This window comes from Anastrepha ludens, chromosome 2, assembly GCF_028408465.1.
Source record: "Anastrepha ludens isolate Willacy chromosome 2, idAnaLude1.1, whole genome shotgun sequence".
NCBI classification, from domain to species: Eukaryota; Metazoa; Arthropoda; class Insecta; order Diptera; family Tephritidae; genus Anastrepha; species Anastrepha ludens.
Genome location: NC_071498.1, coordinates 147113448 through 147135151, shown reverse-complemented (window position 1 = coordinate 147135151; position 21704 = coordinate 147113448). Strand labels below are relative to the sequence as shown.

General features: G+C 41.2%; 3 protein-coding genes across 11 annotated transcripts in view; 2 read left to right on the top strand and 1 right to left on the bottom strand.

Moving 5' to 3' along the window:
* Positions 1-6569, bottom strand: part of LOC128855539 (phosphoinositide 3-kinase adapter protein 1) — a 202447-nt gene extending 195878 nt beyond the window's left edge. For both annotated transcript variants that reach the window (XM_054090521.1, XM_054090522.1), the window contains exon 1: positions 5750-6569. The gene's annotated coding sequence lies outside the window, so the exon portion shown is untranslated. The remainder of the gene's footprint in view (positions 1-5749) is intronic.
* A 3625-nt stretch (positions 6570-10194) lies between these two features.
* Positions 10195-19357, top strand: LOC128855538 (uncharacterized). 8 transcript variants are annotated; one of them, XM_054090513.1, is made up of 7 exons: positions 10195-10534; positions 14422-14968; positions 15031-15323; positions 15389-15840; positions 16021-16406; positions 16474-17185; positions 17252-19357. In XM_054090513.1, exons 2-7 carry the CDS (start codon positions 14466-14468, stop codon positions 18899-18901), a joined length of 3996 nt encoding a protein of 1331 aa, XP_053946488.1. In that variant the 5' UTR covers positions 10195-10534; positions 14422-14465; the 3' UTR covers positions 18902-19357. The 8 variants fall into 8 exon arrangements, with proteins under 8 accessions (XP_053946488.1, XP_053946487.1, XP_053946491.1 ...); XM_054090512.1 differs by lacking the exon at positions 10195-10534 and adding an exon at positions 13419-13520; XM_054090516.1 differs by lacking the exon at positions 10195-10534 and adding an exon at positions 13534-13590.
* Positions 19358-20828: 1471 nt separating this feature from the next.
* LOC128859902 (uncharacterized) lies at positions 20829-21440 on the top strand. Its single transcript, XM_054097045.1, has 2 exons — positions 20829-21142; positions 21199-21440. The coding sequence occupies exons 1-2, from the start codon at positions 20860-20862 to the stop codon at positions 21294-21296; spliced, it is 381 nt and encodes a 126-aa protein (XP_053953020.1). The 5' UTR covers positions 20829-20859; the 3' UTR covers positions 21297-21440.
* The last annotated feature ends 264 nt before the right edge of the window (positions 21441-21704 follow it).

Here is a 21704-nt window from a genome sequence, read left to right as displayed (position 1 = left end):
TTCTACGATCCATCGTAGGAAAAACACGTCTTGACTGCATTAGAAACGAGGTCATTCGTGACGAAACTGGCTTTAATGACGTAGTGAAGTTTATAAGAACAAGAAGACGAGCTTGGAATGATCAGGTTTCTAGAGCTAGTGACGACAGAATTATCCGAATAGCGAGGGACTATATACAATATGGAAAGCGCGGACCTGGAAGACCACCAAAGAGATGGCGCGAAAGCTGGATTTCGACATCAACGGGAGGGCAATAACATTTCGTCATTTCGATGTAATTGTGTGAAGAAAATCAGGTGAAAACCTATAATAACAGAATAAGAAGAAGAAGAAGACACTGTCGCTTTATGCATAGAAAAGCAAAATTTTCTGTTTAAATGGAATACAAATTCTTACGTCCGAGAATTGTCTTTTTTACCACTGTGCATTGTTTCAATGCCACCGCTATCGCCACCCCCACATAATCAATAACAGATATGCTAAACAATGTTGGCTATGTGAACAACAACAATGACACTAACAAAATAAAACTGTGGCAATATAATAAAAGCAAAGTAGCAGGAAAATAAAATTACAACAATAACAATTTAAGTAGCACCAGCAAACTTGCAAGTTTGCCAGCCAGAACGCTGGGCATCACATTATCAAGTTAACGACTGGAATATTAATTAGGTGTCGCCAAATCGATAAATGCAAACGAAAAGGTAATAAAAGAAAAACGCAAATAAAAACTAAAAAATAAAAAAATGTAAGCTCGCATATGAAAGCGCTTCTCTATAGCAAATTGTTGCTTTTGTTTTTGTTGCTTTAATGTTCTCTTTTTATAGTTGCCCATGAATTTATAATTGTTGCTGTTGTTGCTGTTGCTGCTGATGTGCGTATTGTTCGTGGTGACGAAAACATGTGGATTAACAAGACATTAGCAGTGAAATATTTGTTTTGCAACTAAGCAAATACGTTGAACATTTACAACAACAACAAAACATATTCGCATTCCAGCGGAGAAAAGTGCGTCGTCAACGACATTGGCGGCAAGATCGCTTGCGCTGTGTGGATCGTCCGTCGGGGCTCGTAGATCATTTGCATGCGCGCTTGCATGGCTGGTTATCTGCTAGAAGAATGTACATTCACACAAACGTATGTAAGTATGTATGTAGGTACTTGTGGCACATAAAGATTTTTGTGTTTGCGCCTGTGCGGCTCCCATTGCGTATGCGTGTCGCGTGACGATTTTCGTACAGAGATTTTTCTTTGCTCATGGTACCGATTTTATTTTCGCAAGTTCAATAATTTGTTATTGCGATTTCGATTGAATTTTTGCCATTTGTTTAGTGCGCTTTTTTTGGTCTTGATTTTGTAATTCAGTAATCCCCGCTCAGTTTGCTCAGCAATTCTTTATTTTGCGTTTGACGACGTGTTCAGTTGACTTTGATCGACAGCTGACGCTTTATGCCACGTCTGTCAAAGCGCTGGTTTTAAATGTAGGTTTTACATTCTGCTACGGGCAATTTTAATTTTACGAATGTAATGAATTTTCGTTTTAAGTTAGCCAAATCTGAGCAGTTTAGTTTTAAACTAAATATTTGTCGTATCTGGGGTACATCAGAGCAGAAGGTTTGTGCTTTCTGAGCGAAAAACTTGTTCAAACGCCGTTTGTGGACATCCATTGATTCAAATTTCACTCCATCAAATTCCAAGTAGTTCGGTAGATACCCAAAAAATTGAAATCCTGATGGTGCAAGATCGGAATTATATGGTGCACATATCAAAACTTCACAACCCAGTTTCCTCTGTTTGTGACCAGCCATCTGCATACGCCAGCCTTTGCCACCAACTCTATAGTCTTTCGACAAAGCGGCATTAGAGACAGACATCAGACGTAACTAGACAGTTACTACTGGCTAGTTTACTGGGGCGGCAGCCCTTGGCCGGGAAAAGCCCGACTCGTTCTGGTAACGTAGAACCGGCTGCCATGGGAATGCAGGGAGAGGTCCCACTACTGAAATCTGGGAACCCGCCAACCAAGGTGAATCTTATCGGCCGATAACTCTCCTTCCCCCAGTAGTAAAGACATTTGAAGCCCTCCTACTCCTACTCCCAATCTTCACGAAACACCTGGCTCCAGCCCCACATCAGCATGGTTTCCGACGAGTGCATAGCACCACCACTGTACTCACCGTCGCAAATGCCTAGATAAACCGCGTACTTAAACAAAACCACCCCTGCGAGAGTTTTGTCCTAGTAGCGTTGGACTTGAAGAAGGTTTTCGACACTGTCAGCCATTCCACGCTATTAGCTGATGTTTATCAGTCGACACTCCCGCCAGGGCTGAAGAGGTGGTCCGCAAACTACCTGAGCGGTCGTCACTCGTCAGTGGTTTTTCGAGACCAAACATCAAAGCAGAGAAACATTAAGCAAGGTGTACCGCAGGATGGTGTCCTTTCCCTCTTGCTGTTCAACTTCTATATCTCGAAACTCCCCCAGCCACCAGAGGGAGTCTCCCTGGTCTCATACGCTGCCGACTGCACAATAATGGCGTCGTGCAATGACATCGATGGCCTGTGCTCCAAAGTGAACACTTACCTAACCGACCTTTCTCGCTGTGAGGAATCTCCAATTTTCCCCCACTAAGTCCACGGCGACTCTCTTTACCACCTGGACAAAGGAGGTCCAACTGTCCCTTAAGGTAAAAGTCTACGACACACCAATTCCGACGGTAAACAACCCCAAAATTTTGGGTGTAACCTTTGACAGCTTGCTCTCCTTCTCTGCAAACACAACCGCAATCGCCACTAAAGTCCAAAATCGGAACAAGGTCCTCAAATCGCTTGCCGGCAGCACTTGGGGCAAAGAAAAAAAAATTGTTGCTATCGACATTTAAGGCAATCGGCCGGCCGGTTCTAACCTATGCTGCGCCTGTCTGGTCACCTGGAACCAGTGACACGCATTGAATAAATCTTCAGACATGCCAAAACACTGCCATTCGGACAGCGACGGGTTGCCTCCTGATAGGGGGGACATCAACAACTTCACAATGAGGTACAGATGCTCCCTGCAATGGAGCACAACAAACTGCTTAGCAAGCAGTTCCTGTTAGGGTGCTACCGCAGGTTTCACCCTTGCAAACTCCTGCTTGAGCCAAAGCCGCCTCCCAGGCACGTCAGGAGACACCTTTTAAACTACTTCGATGAGACAGGACAGGACATCTGCTGGACCAGACAGTGTTTAGACGGATATTAAACGACATTCACCGGGAGATCGTTACCACCTTCTTAATCTCTCGTCCACCGAATGCCGTAATCGGAGTCCAACAACCACCTACAGCAGATGAAGAGCTCCAGCTTCCCCGTGAGACCCGCGTAACACTGGCACAATTACGTTCTGGATATTGTAGCAGATTAAACTCCTACTTATCCAGAATTGACCCCGACATACCAAACATATGTCCGGCATATGAAGGCACCCCGCACGACACTAACCATCTTTTCACATGCCCTTTAAAACCTACTCATCTAACACCCAACCTTTCGAAACAGCAAGTTTCCTAGGCCTGCCTTTAGATGAGCTAGACGAAGACGACCGGTGATATACCCTACACTGACGGGGCTTCTATTACTGCTACAAAAACAACAACAACAGACATGATTGAGGTTTGCTTTTAAATTGATAATATAAATATAAAATAAATACTATTTTTATACAACTTTTATTAAGACTTATTCTTAAATCCAGACTTGAAATGATTTTTAATTTCAATATAAGATTAGAACTCAGAAGTTTCGTGTTCGCTGGGTAGAAAGTCCTACGTCAACTTAAGTAGTTTTGTTAGAAGTTCAAAGCATTATTGAAAGTAGAGATCAGGACCAAGCGCTTGATCGAATATTAGCAGCTCAAATTCCGCCAAATACACAGGATTGGTCCTTTTTAGATGTTTGACCGAGCTCCCCCTCCTATTTGTGGCGCGCGCCTTAATGTTTTTCCACAAATGGAGAGATCTATAGTTTTATGCCACACCTTTTGCGCCACCTTTGCCCGGCAGGTACTCGGAAGTTTCCATTGCCTAAGCTTGACTTGTTTACAGTAGCACAGAAAACAAACTATGTGACATATCACGCTGAAATTTGCCATGTAAGCCAGTAAGTATAACAGTCCTACCAAAAAATAAAAAATGTATTTTTGCCATATGTTATCCGCGGACCGTTTTATTGATAACGTCTCGTTCATATTTGAGCAGAAGGTATACACATTCTCTAGTTGTGCTTTGGTCAGTACTTGAACCATCAGTGAAAATCGGTACCCAACCCTTTAAGGACTGTGAATGAATTACGTTCAAAAGTTGTTCAAAAGTTAAGTTTACGGACAATTTAGATCATTTCGCCTCAATAATCGACAAAAATTATTAACTTTAAGAACTGTGTTTTTTTTTTTTTGTTTAGAATATGCGCAGTTATATAAAGAGTTTTCCAATAACAGGTGTTACAGGTGAATGGATTGCGCTATCGAGAGATGATTCACAATTTTTTATGGTCGGAATTGGATGGTAGGTATTGATCTGGACAACATTTGTTTTCAACAAGACGGCGCTACGCGTCACACAAGCAACGAAACCATTGATCTTTTACGGAAAAAGTTTCCAGACCGTGTTATCTCTCGAAGAGGTGATCACAATTGGCCACCGAGATCTTGTGACTTAACACCTTGTGACTTTTTCCTTTGGAGCCCCGTGAAAGAGAAGGTCTACGTCAACAGCTTAGGGTCGATTCAAGACCTCAAAGATGAACTCCGTGAGGATATCGAGGACATAGGGCAGCCACTTCGGTTATGGAAAATTTCATTAAAAGGATATTGCCCTGTAAGCTATGTAGGTCGTGGTGGTCATTTGCCTAATGTTATTTTCGGCATACCTTCCTTATAATGAAATAAACATGGGATCGTTCATATTTAAAAATATCATTTTTCTTTGAATATCAAAATAACACCTCTTACTAGATAAATCTATACTATATAATATTATTTGGATAAGCCACTTATTGAAACAGCTGAAATAACATTTTTTTCTAATATTTTTATTTTTTATAATATAATATTTTGCGACTCCATCATGGTTAAATATTTGTTGATATTTTTTTTTATAATTATTGAAACAATTTATTTTTGTTACACGCTTAACATTGATAATATCAATTACTTCAGCAAAAACCAAATTTAATTTGTTAATTGTTAAAAATAACGTTATTATGCACCCCAGTATCAACTACATATTTCACAAACTTGTTTTTTATAGACTCAATAAAGTCAAAAGCGAAGGAAATTTTCAAGAAACTTACTTTAAAGTTATTAGTTAAAAAACAAAAATTTTAATTCACTTCATATCGTAGAAAGTGCAGACTTTGAACAAATAAAAATGATTTGTTTAAAAAAAGTGCGAGTCATTATAGAGGATTTACCAGCAGCAGGTCCTGAATCGAATTTTAATTAAATTGCAAAAACCATAAATACTTTCTGTTGATTATGACAGTCATTAGTCTGCAGAATCCTCTATTTTTACAACAACAACAAGAAGTACAACAAAATTACAACGGAAGCTTGGTCTGATCTTTTGCATGTCCCCTGCAATATTATTATTTTTTAATACATTCACATAGGTGTTCCTCATTTTAACTTATTCAGCTCTTTTTAATTCATTATAAGTTATAACTACCTTATAAATACCTTTTTTTTTTGAATTTTCTGACAAATAAATACGCACCTATTTTTTTTACTCTTGGGAAAAACTCATAACATTTCTGCTGCAAAGATTTATATTTTTTTCACGCTCCCTTCTGCTTTTGAACTACAAATGCACTGTATTTGTTTTAGAGTAATTTTTTTTTTTTTTGTTTTTGTTATATTTTCATTTTTGATTCTTTCATCCCGAAAGTACAACAGATTTTCACACCAAATAGCACACAAAAAAAAATGAACGAGAGTCCCTTTCTGCCTGCGAGAGCTTTTTTCTGCACTATGCACTTGTTTTTGTGGTCACTTATTTCGTTTTTAATTATTCCGAAAACGTCCGAAAATATTTTCGCTACATACTCGTACGTACTTTAAATCAATTTCATTAAATCAGAATTCAATCACGCCCGCCACAAGCACAAAACTGTTTCACGCCGAACTGTTTACTCGTTACCAAAACGAAAATGAAAATAGCTCAGCGCCACTACGCTCCTCAGTGTAGGCGAAATAAGTTTCAGAGCGCGCGCCCGCTATGAGAATGCTTTTAGGGCGCTCACTAGCTTACAGAGCCCAGTCAGTTACATACCTACATACATATGTACATACATACCTACATATGTAAATAGCTAACAAAACACCTTTCTGCCACCCAGCTCACTTCTTATGCCGGGTCTCAGTTTATATCTACGTACACATTTAATTTTTCTATGCCGCCCGTTTTGCGCCCGCTATGTGTGTGTTTTTTGTTGTTGTTTTCATTTCGATATGAATTTGTATTCGGTATGTTTACGACGCTCGGTTTCGTCGATTCAAATTGGCCTCTGCTTTTTCGACGGCCGTGCCAACTTACGTTGCTCGTGGACTACTGTTTGCCACCGTCTTTGTAGCGGTTTGCGATCGCTATCTCAATATGGCGCTGACAATGGCGTACTCTCATCGCGCGCGCCTTTTGCACGATTACTCATTCGGCCATGCTGTCGCATGTGTGTTGTTGGCTCGTTGAGAGTGTGATATGCTATGTTAAAGTGTTATGCTCTTCTTCCTTCGGATGAGCAGATAAATTGCAAAGATGTTGCTGATGTGCTATATGCGTACATACATACATACGCATTTGCAAGTTGCACCAGCAGCGGCTTCTTGTGGCATTGCACTCACTATCCATCGAGGTATGCGCATATGCGAAATATCGTACAATGTGCGAAAGTCGTCATCGCTCCTAATTCTTGCGGCAACGGCATTTGGAGTTGACCGCATTCTTTTGCATCAAAGCGGAAGAACAAAGAGGTGATTTGTGTAGAGCGAAAATGTTTTTCAAATAACTTTATCGTTTGTGTAAGTAGAGGTCAGTGGAGTTTATCAATTCCATGTGAAAATATGGAAATAAGTGAAGTAGTTCTTAAGGTATTTATGTATCTATGGATGTAAAAATATAGAGTAGCTTAGCATTTTCTAGATATAAAGCAATAATGAAGTTATATATTTTTTTATAGATATGTATGTAACTCAAGATAACAGATTGCAAGAATTTATTGATCTAAGATGTATTATCAGGAGCGCGTCAAGTTAAAAGTGAGATCGTACAATATGTGATCCCATAGAAAGTCTTTGAAAATGTATAAGATTTATTTAAATTAATTAAAAGTATTTAAAATAGTTTTTAACGAGATTGAAAACAATTGTTTATGGAAATATTACGAATTGCTGAGTAGCTTCGAGAAAATATACGACATGGCTCCCAAATGGGAGCAAAGCATTTTCTTCTTCCTGATTGGCGCGATAAACGCTCACGCGATTGTGACCGAGTTTAACAAAGCGCGCCAGTCGTTTCTTTCTCGAGGTAACCGGCGCCAGTGAAGCCAAGTCCTTCTCTAGCTGATCTTTCCAACCCAGAGGAGGCCTTCCTCTGCATCTGGAAGAACCTTGTAGGCTATATTTAGAAGCCAAGTCCCACGATAATTGGCACAGATTGCAGAATCACCCGGACTTGTAGATTGGACAGAGCACACTTAAACTCCAATTGGCAGGCATGTTTTCATTCGACCATATTTTGCATAGAAGCTGATGCATGCACGTTACCAGTTCCTCACCGCCATGTTTTAACATTTCAGCCGACAGTCCGTTGGCTCCCGCGGCTTTGTTGTTCTTTAGCCGCGTTATCGCTCTTCTTACCTCGTTACGGTCGGGTAGCGGAACGACAGTTCTGTCGTCAACGATTGGGGTATCGGGATCTTCACATTCTCTGTGACATGCGCAGCTGTCACTGCTTAACAAGTTTGAGAAGTGTTCCCTCCGTAATTTAAGTAAACTCTGGATGTCAGTCACCAGATCGCCGTCTTTGTTCTTACAGGAGAGCGCCCGGTGTTGAAACCTTTTGTAAGCCGTACCTTTCTACCTTTCTGGTAGAATTTTCGGGCGTTGTACTTATTGGCCAGCACTTTAGCTCCTCGCACTCACGTATTTCGACCTCTCGTTTCTTCTTTCAAATAGTACGTCGCTCTTCCTTTCTTAGCTCTCGGTAGCGATCCCACATGGCTCGCGTTGCCCCGATCGCAGCGTGGCTCTATAGACAGCATCTTTTCTTTGTGCGGCAGCATGACACATCCTCGTCGCACCAATTGTTTTTTCGTGCACGCCGAAATTCGATTTCTTCGTCGGCTTTGGTACGCAAAGAAGGAAAAATGTTGATCCATTGCTCGTACATGCTGGATTGTTGGGCAGAAGAGAGAGCCGAGTTGCGAATCTCCTGGCTCTCTGTTGCGATAGCAGCTTTTCGATGTCGAACATTCTATATGTAGTTAGATGTACGTATTGTGCTGCACAGAGGTGTATGCATAATTTGGCCTCAACAAGGTAATGATTAGAGTCGATGTTGGGTTATCGGATCGTACGTACGAGTACATCTAAAACACTAAAAGCATGTCTTCCATCTATCGCAACATTATCGATCTGGTTGCTCATTTTCGGTGTATCTTTTTATGCTGGGATCTGGTGCTGCAGCCTACCACGTTTCGAGCCCCGGTGAAGTCGATCAACCTCTTTGTCCGTTACCGGATGTTTCGTTGTGTAGGCTGATTTTTCCGACTGCGAGAGCCAAAATTCCCTTCTTGCCAATCCTGGCATTGAAGTCACCAAGTACAGTTTTTGTGTCGTGCGGGGCCAGCACTTATATGAACGTTCCAAGCGCTCATAGAAGACGGGACGTGGGCGCAAATGAACGAGAGGTTTAAGAATCTCACTTTGATACGGTTTATAGCGAGACTCTCGTCCACTGGAGTGAACGAAAGGGCTTGGCGATGAAGTTTCTCTCCCACAATGAATCCAGCTCCCTCCTTTACATGGCAGCTGTAGTAGAAGTCGTTAAGTCCAATGCTCTTCTTACCGTGTCCCGTCCATCGCATCTCTTGAATGGTAGTGATGTCACCCTATGCTCTCACGAAGGCATTAACCAGCCGGGCAGAGGCACCTTCCCCATTAAGGGACCGGAGTGCACTAGAATGCATGCCCTCAAATCGTAATCTTTAGATCGTATCCGTATCAAAAATCCAGCGCACAACCAGATATCCTGGATTGATTCGCCTTCTCACATTAGCTCACTCCCAAACGGATGTTCGGAAGTTATCCAGAGCATACTTGGGCGAAGCCCGGAAGTTGTGAGCTGCTTGGACCAAATGCAGAATAATTGTTCTGTCCACGCCCAGTAAGTAAGCAAGAATTAAATTGGTCTATATATGATTTATTACATTTTAAGAAAATCCTCTAATGAGCCGAGAATAGGAGATTTTTTATGTGATGTGTTCTTAGAGACGGAGGCACATAAATATATAATTGTTTCGCTTTTATTAAATGGTATTTAACAGCATTAAACCATCGACGTTCATACAAGATCTATTCCAAAAGTCTTCGGCCTTCTTTACGACACGTGTGAAAATTTCTTTAGATGAATGTTTGCCTCATTGAAGGACCGCATATCTACTTTTCGTACGAATTGTCAGAGCTCTTGCTGTTACATAAACCCTCTATTTCCATATATTCACCTTTTTTATCTTGAACGTATTTATTATGATGTTTGAACTATATTTGTCAAGTATAAATTCAAACCGTTGTATTAGATTCCAAGTGTGCTTATTTGCCTTATAATAAAAACAAAAATTCATCACTTCAGGTGCCTGATCTGTATCCAGGTGGATGCTTCAAATATTACAATTTATGTATTCACACTTCACACCTCCTGCCACAAACCCCAGACAAGAACCATCAGAACTTTGTTATCGACATCATTTCGTGGAAAATTGCGATATTTATGGACATAAAAAGGCCTCTTCTTTTCGCCAAGAGTTAGCAAGTGGCGAATAGATGAAGCAACTGGTACAAATGAACATATGTCGGCAATGCGGGAAGAGAACTGCCGTAAATTATATATGTTGGTAAGGCAGTGCGGTATATCAGCCTAATGACCTATAGCCATACTCGCCAGCGGCGAATCTTACTCGATAATTTTCTTGTTGCTTTCGCATGCAAATTTTTCGTGAAGTTAATCGGGCATAGAGATAGCGAGCGGGGAAATGGCGAACAGAAGAAAACTTTAAATACATTAAACCTATACTCAATTTAAATTAACAATCTAATCAAAAGTAAAATCAATGTCCAGATGTCAATATTGTCAATATGTAAAACTACCGAACCCTTTTTTACTAATCGGCACCGTTTGAAATAGGCACCGTTTTACTAGAAAAAAAAACAAAAACAACGATGACACTTTTTATGCTGATCAATTTTGACGGGAAATTAAAAATGAAGGAGTTATCGAAGCTCAAAGGTCAGTTCTACGATAATAATTACGATAGCAATTAAAGGGCCTTTTGACCCTTTACAAAACCAAGTGCAGCTTTGGAAAAGTAATAATAATACCTTTCCCATTCTTAAATATTTATTGGAAAAATTAACTGCACAGATAATAAGAAAATTGATGAAAAATTATATATGTACATACATAAATGGCACAAATCCTTTTTTAGGTGTTTGGAAGAGCTCCTCCTCCACATTACGGCGTGTGCCTTGATGTTGTTCCGCAAATGAAGGAACCTACAATTTTGGGCCGCCTCCGAATGGTAAACGTTTTTTTATAAAGACAATTTTTCCGTGCCAGAATTAGACCAGCGGCTATATCCCGCGCTTGAAAAAAAATAACCGTTATCAATCCCGGTCCGGGTACGCTATTATTGTGCATAATAGGAATGCAATATGTATAAACGTTGTTGCTGTAGCCGAATGAGTTGGTGCGAGATTACCATTCGGTAGCGCCAAGGTTCGCAAGCATCAAATTATAGAAAAGGTTCTTTCTAATAGCGGTGGCGCCTCGGTAGACAAGGCCAAGCCTCCGTCTCTATTTCTCCATGAACAGCATCTCCTCTTAAAACCATGTACCGAGTGGAACAGATGGGGACCAAACAATGTGGCAATATTTAAGTTAGGGTTCACGAATGTAGAAAATATTATAGTATGAGGAGTATTTTCTCTTTCTTAAAATTCTGCACACATCTGTACATGAATCCAAGGGCACGATATGCTCATAGAGAAATGTGGGTAATGTGTTCAGCGGAAGATAGTCTGCCATCTACTAAATAATAGTACTAAAATAAATAAATCTAAAATAATAGACCTAGCCACTCCCATGTGAATGACGATGAGAGGCTTACCCCACTTGCATGCACTTCTGCGCACGAAAACTTCCTCCTAGAGTGCCTCTGGCAGTTAACGAGGGCAAGACGAAGTATGTGCTGTCCACTAGCAAAGATGCACGGCATTGTGGATCCAGAATTTTAGCAGGCAGCTATATTTTTAAAATTGTCAAGGAATTTAAATACATATACTGGTACCGCCGTCCCAACAGCAAACAAAGTCAGCCTGGAGATGAACCGACGAATCACGCTTGCTAATAGGTGCTACTATATCCTGAGTAAGCAAATAAATAGAGAGAGACCTCTTTCGCCCGACAAAACTAACACTCATCTTGCCCGTGCTACTCTATGGCGTTGAGGCGTCGGCTGTGTCGCAGACTGATACCGCCGCTTGGGGTATACTTCGGAAAATCTTCGGTCCTCTTGGCGATAAATACTACTGCCGAATATACCTAGAGCTGTCTGAGCTCTACAACGATGTGGACATAGTGAAGCGCATGAATATTCAGTGTTTGCGCCGGCTGGCCATGTGATGATTTGGTGCTGTCTTCATTAATTAGTTTTAAGAAGAATATTAGCTATCAGGTCCAACACGTTTACTGACATTTAGAAGTGTGAATTGGTTGAATACGTCATCAAATCGTACTTCAAATTCGGATATGCTTTCATCTTTAGTATTATTTTTCATATTGTAAGTTGCATGGACAGCCGTGACCGAATAGTTGATGCGTGACTACCATACGCATGTGCGTAGGTTCGAATCTCCGTGCATGAACATCAAAAACTAGAAAAAGTTGTTTCTAATAGTGTTCGTCCCTCTGCAGGCAATGGCAAACCTCCGAGTGCGTTTCTGCCATGAAAAAGGTCCTCATAAAAAACTATATCCTTAAATATCAGCTTAAAACTGTAAGTCCCTCCATTTGTGGAACGATATCAAGTCGTACACCACAAAGAGGAGGAGAAGCTCGGCCAAACACGCGCCAATTATTTATTTAGGTTGCGGGGTCATCAGGTTTCGTATATATGCAATTGAAAAGTTAAACAAAAAAGTTTTATTATTGGCTCGCGGTGAACTCTTCACAAATCATTGTTGGCGAAATATCAGCATCATTGCAGTGCTTGTTTTTTTTCTAGAACTCCAAAAACTATTGGGGCTAGTTGCCAGAAAATTTTCTACGTTAATCGCTTCCCATATTCGCTTACATCTTTTTCGCTCCTTTTCAGCAACAGTATTATCAAGATTAGCGGTATCACCAGCCACGTTACATTCTCACGACAGTCGGTTCTGCGTAACCGAAACGACCCGAATTTATGTATATCCGGCCAAGGATTGCCAATTCCGCAGCACACCCCGTATGTGTATGGGGAGTATTTATGCTGTTACAACAACCACACCAGCCATTACTTTTAACTTGTTCTCTAGACCTGGCTTATTTTTAGAAATGCTCTCAAGTTTAGATTTGATGTTGATCAGTGATCTTCCGAAATTATTTTTAAATCCTGAAAACTACTTATTAAATATACTCTCTAGTTTACTTGTTATAGGCTCGTTACAGGCTTTATCGTAGCCTAGATCATCAGACACAATTATGCTAGCCTCATGTTGAAGTTATTCGAGCACCATTTGAACTTCTTTCCTAAGATTAGCCATAATCCTTGTAAAATCCTTTGCATTGATGCCCGAAAATGTTTGGTGGTACCAGCTATTACAGCTATTTGCAAAACACAAAATTCTGGGCATATTTTCCTTGATGACATTATTGCAACCATTCCATGTATGTACCACGGACGCCATATCGCGGACTTAACGTTAAGTTGAACAGTCGTTATAAATGTGGTTTGCTCTGCAATTTTATCAATCTTAATTAGTTACATATAAAAATTTCCCGACAAAAAGAATAAAAACTCTTATTTAAAAATTAGGAAAATTTTTAGTCTTGTGTGGTAAAAATTCGCATTCTGTCATAAAAGAGCACGTCACAAAAACCGCGAAATTTTGTTATCGGAATATTTATTCATGTGCGATATGGCAATATTGCTACACCTTCAGTAGGCAGCGTAGGCCAGTACTATTCACCGTTCGCCCCGTTTTGGCGTATTCAATAAATTGCATTGGAGTAGATGGTGGGTCATTTGTGTGCATTGTGTGTTTGAGAAAATTCAGATTTAATTGGTTTCAATGCTCAGAGGCAAAGTAATACTATGTATATTGCTCTTATAAGCGCGCAATTTTTTTAACTCGTCTAGGCTACCGAAAAAGTGATACTCCGAAAGTGTTCGCTTCAAGTACAGGGAATTGGTGTAATTTTTCAGAATTTTATCTTAGTGCTGTGATGTAATCGCGTACGACTTCGCCCGATCCATGTCTTTTACACCTGGCAAATGATTTATTATGTGCTCACTTGTTTGATTGTTATATTGCTTCGGTGCATAGTAAGCGGCAAATGAACTTGTAAAAAGTGTAAATAAATAAACCACCTTAACCTCATTTGGACATAACCTCGTAAATTTTGTTTGGAATTGGAATTTTTGTTCGATTAAATTGGGTTGGAAATTGGTTAGTAGGGTCGGGTAGCCGATGATATGCAGTTCGAATTTATTAATCGGCAGCCATTGTCGATAAAGTAGTGCAAGAAAGAGACCACTGTGTGATAAGGCTGTGCGATGTGCTATAACTGCGACTGGAAGAATGTGCAGTGTTACCGTAGTGATTGCATAAGAAATTTTAAATAAAAGTAAAACAACAGAACTTTGTTAAATGCCTTAGTATCATTATATTATTATTTAAAAAAAAATATCTATAACTGGAGTTTAATTACGGGATTATTTCTATTAGGGATTCCGATTATGGGAAAAGTTAGTTAGTCCAGTTTGTTTGCGTTTGAGAAGGGATTTTGTTTTCAAATAATTGGCAACTTTAGTATTGTCTCGTGGTTGATTTTTTGTCCAGTGCTCAGTAGGGGACTGGATAATTAAAAATTTGGTGAAACGCGAAATTGATATCGAAACATTTTATTTATTACAGAGTTTAAAGTAAAATTAAAGTGGCGTTAGTATCAGAGTGGAGTTATGGACAGACAAACATTTGAAATACAATGGATAGAAGGAAATCCTGAAGACTTGAAAACTGCCGGTGGACAGTTGATCGTGAAACCACAAGTTCCATCCGAAGAAGAGCTACTTGCTAATGGTGTCGTTGGTGAAAGTCGTGCCACCTATCACCTAGTCTCTGGCACCGATGATAATGATGGAAATGTTCCAAACGAGGTTGATATCGATCAAATAGCGGCTGAAAATTTAATCTTCATGGCACGCGATGGGCAAATGGTAACGGAGATTATTGGTGACACTACTGACGATAATGGTGCCGTTGTTGTAGCCGCAACTGCTGGCATTGATTGTGCCGAGGCATTGCAACAAGCAGCGGCGGCAGTTTTAGCTTCCAATGGATTAACCCATGTGCAGGAAGATACCGGTGGAGGATTTGTTGAAAATTATGTCGACAATACACCACAAATGGTAACCGAAGAAGTGATAACAGATGACTGGGTACAACATCAGGGCGAGGAACGGTAGGTAGCAGTGCTTTCAGTAACAAAATACATTAAAAAAATACTTCAAATTTTACTTTTAGTGTGGAAATACCAGCAGATCAGATAATTTGTTCTGGTTCGCAGGTTATGCTTGATATGGAAGTACCTCTACCCACTGTGCAGGATGAATACACAGCGCTCCGGCCCTACCCATGTGATTTTTGCAGCAGACGCTTTCGTAAGAAGACAAGTTTGATGAATCACATTGTTGCACACCAGAACGATAGACCACATCTGTGCAAATTGTGCACGTCACGCTTTTTTCGTCGGTCTGATTTGATAAATCATTTAAAAGAACATGCCGACGCACCAGATCCTGAATTGGATGCAGAATGTGAGTAACTTGTTTAGGTCAACAGGTAAAATAATACTTTATTTCCGTATTTCCGTACTCCGTAGTTATGAACTTTGTGGAGCAGGAACAACAACAAGCACGGCAGCCTATTGATCATTACTACGAACAGGACTGGACTACACAAATTAATTCATTGCAACGTAGCGCTAAATCAGTGCGCAAACCGCATAATGCTAGCGGTAACAGCTCATCTACCTCAACCTCGACGACAGTGGGACGCGGACGTATTAGTCGGTTAAAGCCAAAAGAAGAAAGCTATGTCCTGAATGAGCCTCTGCCAAATGATCTGGAAGAGGCGGTGAACGCAAACATAACTGCTGCCGCTTACGAAGACTGTCAGCAACTTCAAGCATCCACTGCTGTGGTAAAGTTCAGCCAAAACCAATCGCCAACACCTCAAGAGAGATTTCCTGTTATCGATGAGAGTAAACCGTTTGTCTGCCAACAATGCGGTTTGGCATTTGCGCGCGAGAAGGCATTGCTCGCACATACAAAGGTGAGAGTAGTAAAACGCTTAACAGAATACTTGCAAGAAGTCAATGCAAAGAAACATTTTATGTTACGAGTGGAGTGATTGTGTTTAATATCTGATGCATATATGTTTTTTTTTTATTGTTTGCAGTAGAACTCTGAAAATTTACACAATTAAAATGCATTTTTTTTTTTTATTATTTAGAATCATCGTGACGATCAGCCGCATGAGTGCAGTCAGTGTAATGAGATGTTTTGGGATGCAGCCAATCTCCAGGAGCACCTAAAAACGCATCAGTTCGAAGACAGCAATTCAGAGTATGATCCAGATGAAGCGGAAGGGGAGGACACGCAAAGTGAATCGGAATCGGAGCGTTTGCATGGCGAATTCTACTGCAGCGAATGTGGCATGTCTTTTCACCGCGAAGATTTGCTTCGCAGACACTCCAAAACCCACACAAAAACCAGAGCTGAAGCTGACATGGAGAATGACAAAGACCGACATTGTTGCAACACTTGTGGCGAAACATTTGCCGAAGCGTTGGATCTATTGGCACACGCTGAAATTCATGCGCGCTATCCACCATTTAAGTATGTGAATTTTTGTATGATAGATAATTTACTAAGAAATCTCACAATTTCTACTCCAATTGCACAGATGTGTTCTATGTGGCGAAACGTTTTTTGAGGAGCTGACAATCAAGCGTCACTTGCAGACTCTACACCCACACGATATGACGCCCAACTCGTGCATCCTCTGTGGCAAAGAGTGCCGCGATCGCAAGGCTTTAATAAAACATGCATGGGATCATTCACGCGAAAAATGCCACTCCTGTTCAAAATGTGGCAAAAACTTTCACAATAAAGCGCGTTTGAAGCGACATATGGCCTCTCATCGTGACAAGTCTGTGATCTGTGATGTCTGCCACGAAGAGTTTCCTGATGGGCGCAGTCTTTCCAATCACCGCCACTCGCATACTAACTCTTCGGGCAAAATGTTTCCATGTCATGAGTGCGGCAAAACGTTTGGTTCACGGAGCTCGCAACAAATACATGTACGCATACACACCGGCGAAAGGCCATACGGTTGTCGTTTCTGTTGGAAGGCTTTCGCCGATGGCGGAACGCTGCGCAAACACGAACGCATTCACACGGGCGAGAAACCCTACGCCTGCTCAGTGTGCTCGCGTGCATTCAACCAACGTGTGGTGCTACGCGAACATATACGATCACATCACTCGGGCTTGGATGCGAAACGCAACACTTACTACTGCACAGTTTGCTCCATGGAGATGTCGTCCTCAAGTGACCTGGTGCAGCATCTAATACAACATAGCGATATGAATACGGCTATGCAGCGACAGCCGGTGGTAAGACATACCTGAATTACAAAAGTGTAAATTCAAAATATATAAATAATCATATTTTATTTTTAGACCGGCCCACGTAAGTACAAACGGCGGCGAAAGCTGAAACCGCACGAAATCGCGCGCTTACGCAGTGAGAGTCAGCAAAATGCCAATGGCAGTGACATTGAAATCTCAGATATGGACCTTGATATGGACAATGTGGATGATCTGTTAGGCATTGCAGATCCCCCTGCTGCTACCAAGTTAACTTCAAAAGCAAAGCGTGGAAAAGCTAAAAGCAGCGTTGAGAAATCGTTGATGAACGAAGTCATTTTGCCTGATAATGACCTGCTTATGGAACGGTCTAGAAAGCCGCGCTATAAATCAACTGGCAGCAACTCGGACACATTATGGCAAACGAAGCTCATCAACTCCAACTCCTTGCTATCGAATTTAGAAAACACTTTGCAAAGCATCGACACGCTCGTGGTGGGGTCTTCACATGCGGATACCGAGGAACGCAGGTCGCGGTACAGATCGGGTGGCGAGCTGAATAGTGGTGGCTCGCAGCGCACGCAGGAAGTACATATTAACAAGAACTATAGCGCCAACAAAGAACGCAAACGACCTGAAAAAACTTCGTCATCCAAAGTAACGCGTCCGCGCATGATTCATACCGAAAAGTGGTCTGTCGGCAGTAATGAAGGTGGGCGTAAACGCTCTAAGGCGATTGTAACGCAAAAAGAAAATAGTGGCCTGGATTTGTTGCGCCCATCCACAACAATCGTCGACGACTACGAAATTATTTCACCAGCCACTGAGTTGCCCAAACAGATCAGCTCGAGCCCGCCACGCATCAAGGAAGAGGGTGCCGAAAATTACCAACATCAGCAGCATCACCAGCAGCGTACACACTACAACACACATCGCACGAGCTCGTCACGGAATATCGATCTGTATGACACACATTTTCTTGGTGGCACCGCCATGCTGCGCAAAGAAGCCTATGAGAAATTCAATCCCAGCATAGTTAACGATCTGGAAGATATTTTGCGTTCACCTATTAAATGCGATCGCACCGAGCGCCACCGCTTCATTAGTGAATCATCCACGCAATTCCTCGAAGAGGAGCAACATAATATGATTAAAATCGAACCAACATCGCCAGATTTGCGCGAGATTGTGGTTGGTGCCAGCGCCACTGCTGGCGTGGGTGTAAGCAGTGGAAGCGCCAGCGGCAGCAGCAACGAACGCCGCCACACACGCACTGTGCGCCATCGTACCGGTACTATGAATCGAAAATACCTCGAGTTTGAGCCTGATTTGCCAGTGAATGGTGCATCGCGTGCACAAAAGCGTAGTACGCCAACCGAGAGTAGTAATGGCAGCAGTTCGAAGAATAGAAAAGCCAGGAACAACAGAAGGGATAAACGCGAAAGTTCCATGAATAGCCAAAGAACCCCCATATATTCTTCCTCCTATAGCATAGATGGTTTCTCCAAATCAAATGGCAGCGGCTCACTTACGACCAACAACGATTCATCTTTCTCTTCACTGTCGCCGACTGATGGCGTCACTTCGGTTGCGACCACCACAGCGGTATCAGCCTCATCATCCACTGCACCAGCGGCTGCAGAGCAGCCCGAGCGCAAACAACGTTATTTTGAGTGCGAGATGTGTTCGGCCGTCTTTCCAGACCGAGCACAGCTGCTGGATCATGTACCTATTCACATATAAGGCTTCCGAGTGCTCACTTGATACCGATTTAAGCCAGGATGGAATAGTGTATCAATGGGTTGTTACTGTTGTATTTGACTTTGCCCCAATGTCCAAATGATTTTCATTTGACTAATGACCTATCTCCAACTGTATTTTTAAAGCAACTTTAGTTAGTAAGTAAGAGCTGCTAATTTAATTTCTTCATTTGGTATGAAAAGTATTTAAAGAGATTTTATAGAATTATCTATGTGTAACTAAGCTATTACTACCACGTAAAATAGTGTTAAAATACCGTAATGTAGTTTGTAGTTAGCAAAACAAAAGTCCCACACCTACCTTACTTACACTTAAACGAACTTTATTATATAAATTTTTATATATACAAAATACATATATGTATGTATGTAAAATAGCGCGAAAGCAAACTCTGAAACCTAAAATGGCTAATATATTTGAAAAATAAACAGTTGAAATGTTCTTTCAAGAAATAAATCAAATCTTGTTTGTGTCTACCGACCCACACCTGTAAGGCTGCATTTAATTAGAGATATCTTTATGTTGTTATTGTTGTTGTTGTTGTTGTAGCATACTTAACCCTATCAGTGTTATGTAGATCACCGGTCATCTTCGTAGATCACCGGTCATCTTCGTAGATCACCGGTCATCTTCGTAGATCACCGGCCATCTTCGTAGATCACCGGTCATCTTCGTAGATCACCGGTCATCTTCGTAGATCACCGGTCATCTTCGTAGATCACCGGTCATCTTCGTAGATCACCGGTCATCTTCGTAGATCACCGGTCATCTTCGTAGATCACCGGTCATCTTCGTAGATCACCGGTCATCTTCGTAGATCACCGGTCATCTTCGTAGATCACCGGTCATCTTCGTAGATCACCGGTCATCTTCGTAGATCACCGGTCATCTTCGTAGATCACCGGTCATCTTCGTAGATCACCGGTCATCTTCGTAGATCACCGGTCATCTTCGTAGATCACCGGTCATCTTCGTAGATCACCGGTCATCTTCGTAGATCACCGGTCATCTTCGTAGATCACCGGTCATCTTCGTAGATCACCGGTCATCTTCGTAGATCACCGGTCATCTTCGTAGATCACCGGTCATCTTCGTAGATCACCGGTCATCTTCGTAGATCACCGGTCATCTTCGTAGATCACCGGTCATCTTCGTAGATCGCCGGTCATGTAATGGTAGGCCCAGGAAACTTGCTGTTACGACAGGTTGGGTTCAGAGGGGGAGTGGGTTAAATGAGTAGGTTTTAAAGGGCATGTGAAAAGGTGGTTAGTGTCGTGCGGGCTGCCTTCACATGCTGGACATATGTTTAGTATTTTAGGGTCAATTCTGGACAAGTTGGAGTTTAACCTGCTACAGTATCCAGAACGTAATTGTGCGAAGGTTACGCGGGTCTCTCGGGGTAGCTGGAGCTCTTCATCTGCTATGGGTGGTAGTTGGACTCCAATAACGGCATTCGGGGGTCGGGAGCTTAAGAAGGTGGTAACGGTCTCCCGGTGAATGTCGTTTAATGTCTGTCTAAACACTGTCCGGCCCAGTAGTTGTCGATTAGTTTTGTTCTTGATATCGTTGAGGTAATTCTGGTAATCGGGGGTGACTTTCTGTAATTCGATAGTCGACTCTTTAATTCGATATCGAATGCGCGACGATCCCATTTTGTTTCCCGTATTTCGATATTTGTACTATCGTTTTCATATTTTCGGAAGTGTTTGAAAAGTGGTTTATAGATGTCAAAAAGTAAATATGTACAACTGGAGTTATTTTTTAATTTTGGAAGATTTTAATGAATGATTTCAATAAATAGAAGGAGAATTCGCGATGCGTCGAATCCAATGGAATTGCCCGATTTATAGTAAGACTAATACAAATTTCATTAAGTAAATATCAAAGTATTTCTTTTTCACAGCTTCCAAACAAAACACCGACTGACCAAGGAGGTTTTTATGTACGTTCTTTGTGAAATAAACCTTAGAAAAGGACTTAGGAGTACATATATACCTCTAATTTTGAGGCTAGCTGCAACGCTGGAGATATCAGTAGGTGGCGGTTACCAGTGGCAAACTGGCGGCGCACACACAGCAGCAATGGGGCACAGTACTCTGTCGAAGATATTTCGCAGCACATTATCATCGAAGGAAGAAACTCTATGCAACCAATGGATATCTTTTGAAAAAAACTTCCAGCCGTGCAAAGAGTGGTTCTATGAAAAATATAACTTTCCTGGAAGTAAGTAGTGCAATATTAACGAAATTTAAATTTTTTACTATTTTCATTCATTGCAGTTGTTGGTGCCGTAGATGGTACTCATTTAATGCTGTTGAGACCTATTGAGAATGAACATATATATATTACTTCAACAGGAAAGGAAAGCATAGTATAAACGCGATGATTGTAAATATATACTTACACTAGCACATAATCCATCATTCTTGGAGTTATCGTACTCGACATTTTTTATTGCAGATATGTGACCATAAATTAAGAATAAAAGCTATATGCCCACAGTACGGAGGGGCTGCGCGTTTGTTTGTTGAGACCTATGCAAACAACTATATAAAACTTAAAATTAAAAAAAAAAATTGAAATTTTTAACTTACATTTTGAAGAAATAAACAGCTGAGAAAATGAAAACGAGAGCAAAAGTGGTGTCGAGCTGTATTATCGAACGTTCGATATAACGCTATGACATTTTTTGTTAGAGAAAGCAAAAACGATACTTCGACTATCATTTTTGCTCGATATCGAATTACAGAAAGCCACCCCTGGTTCAAGAAGGTGTTTACAAGGG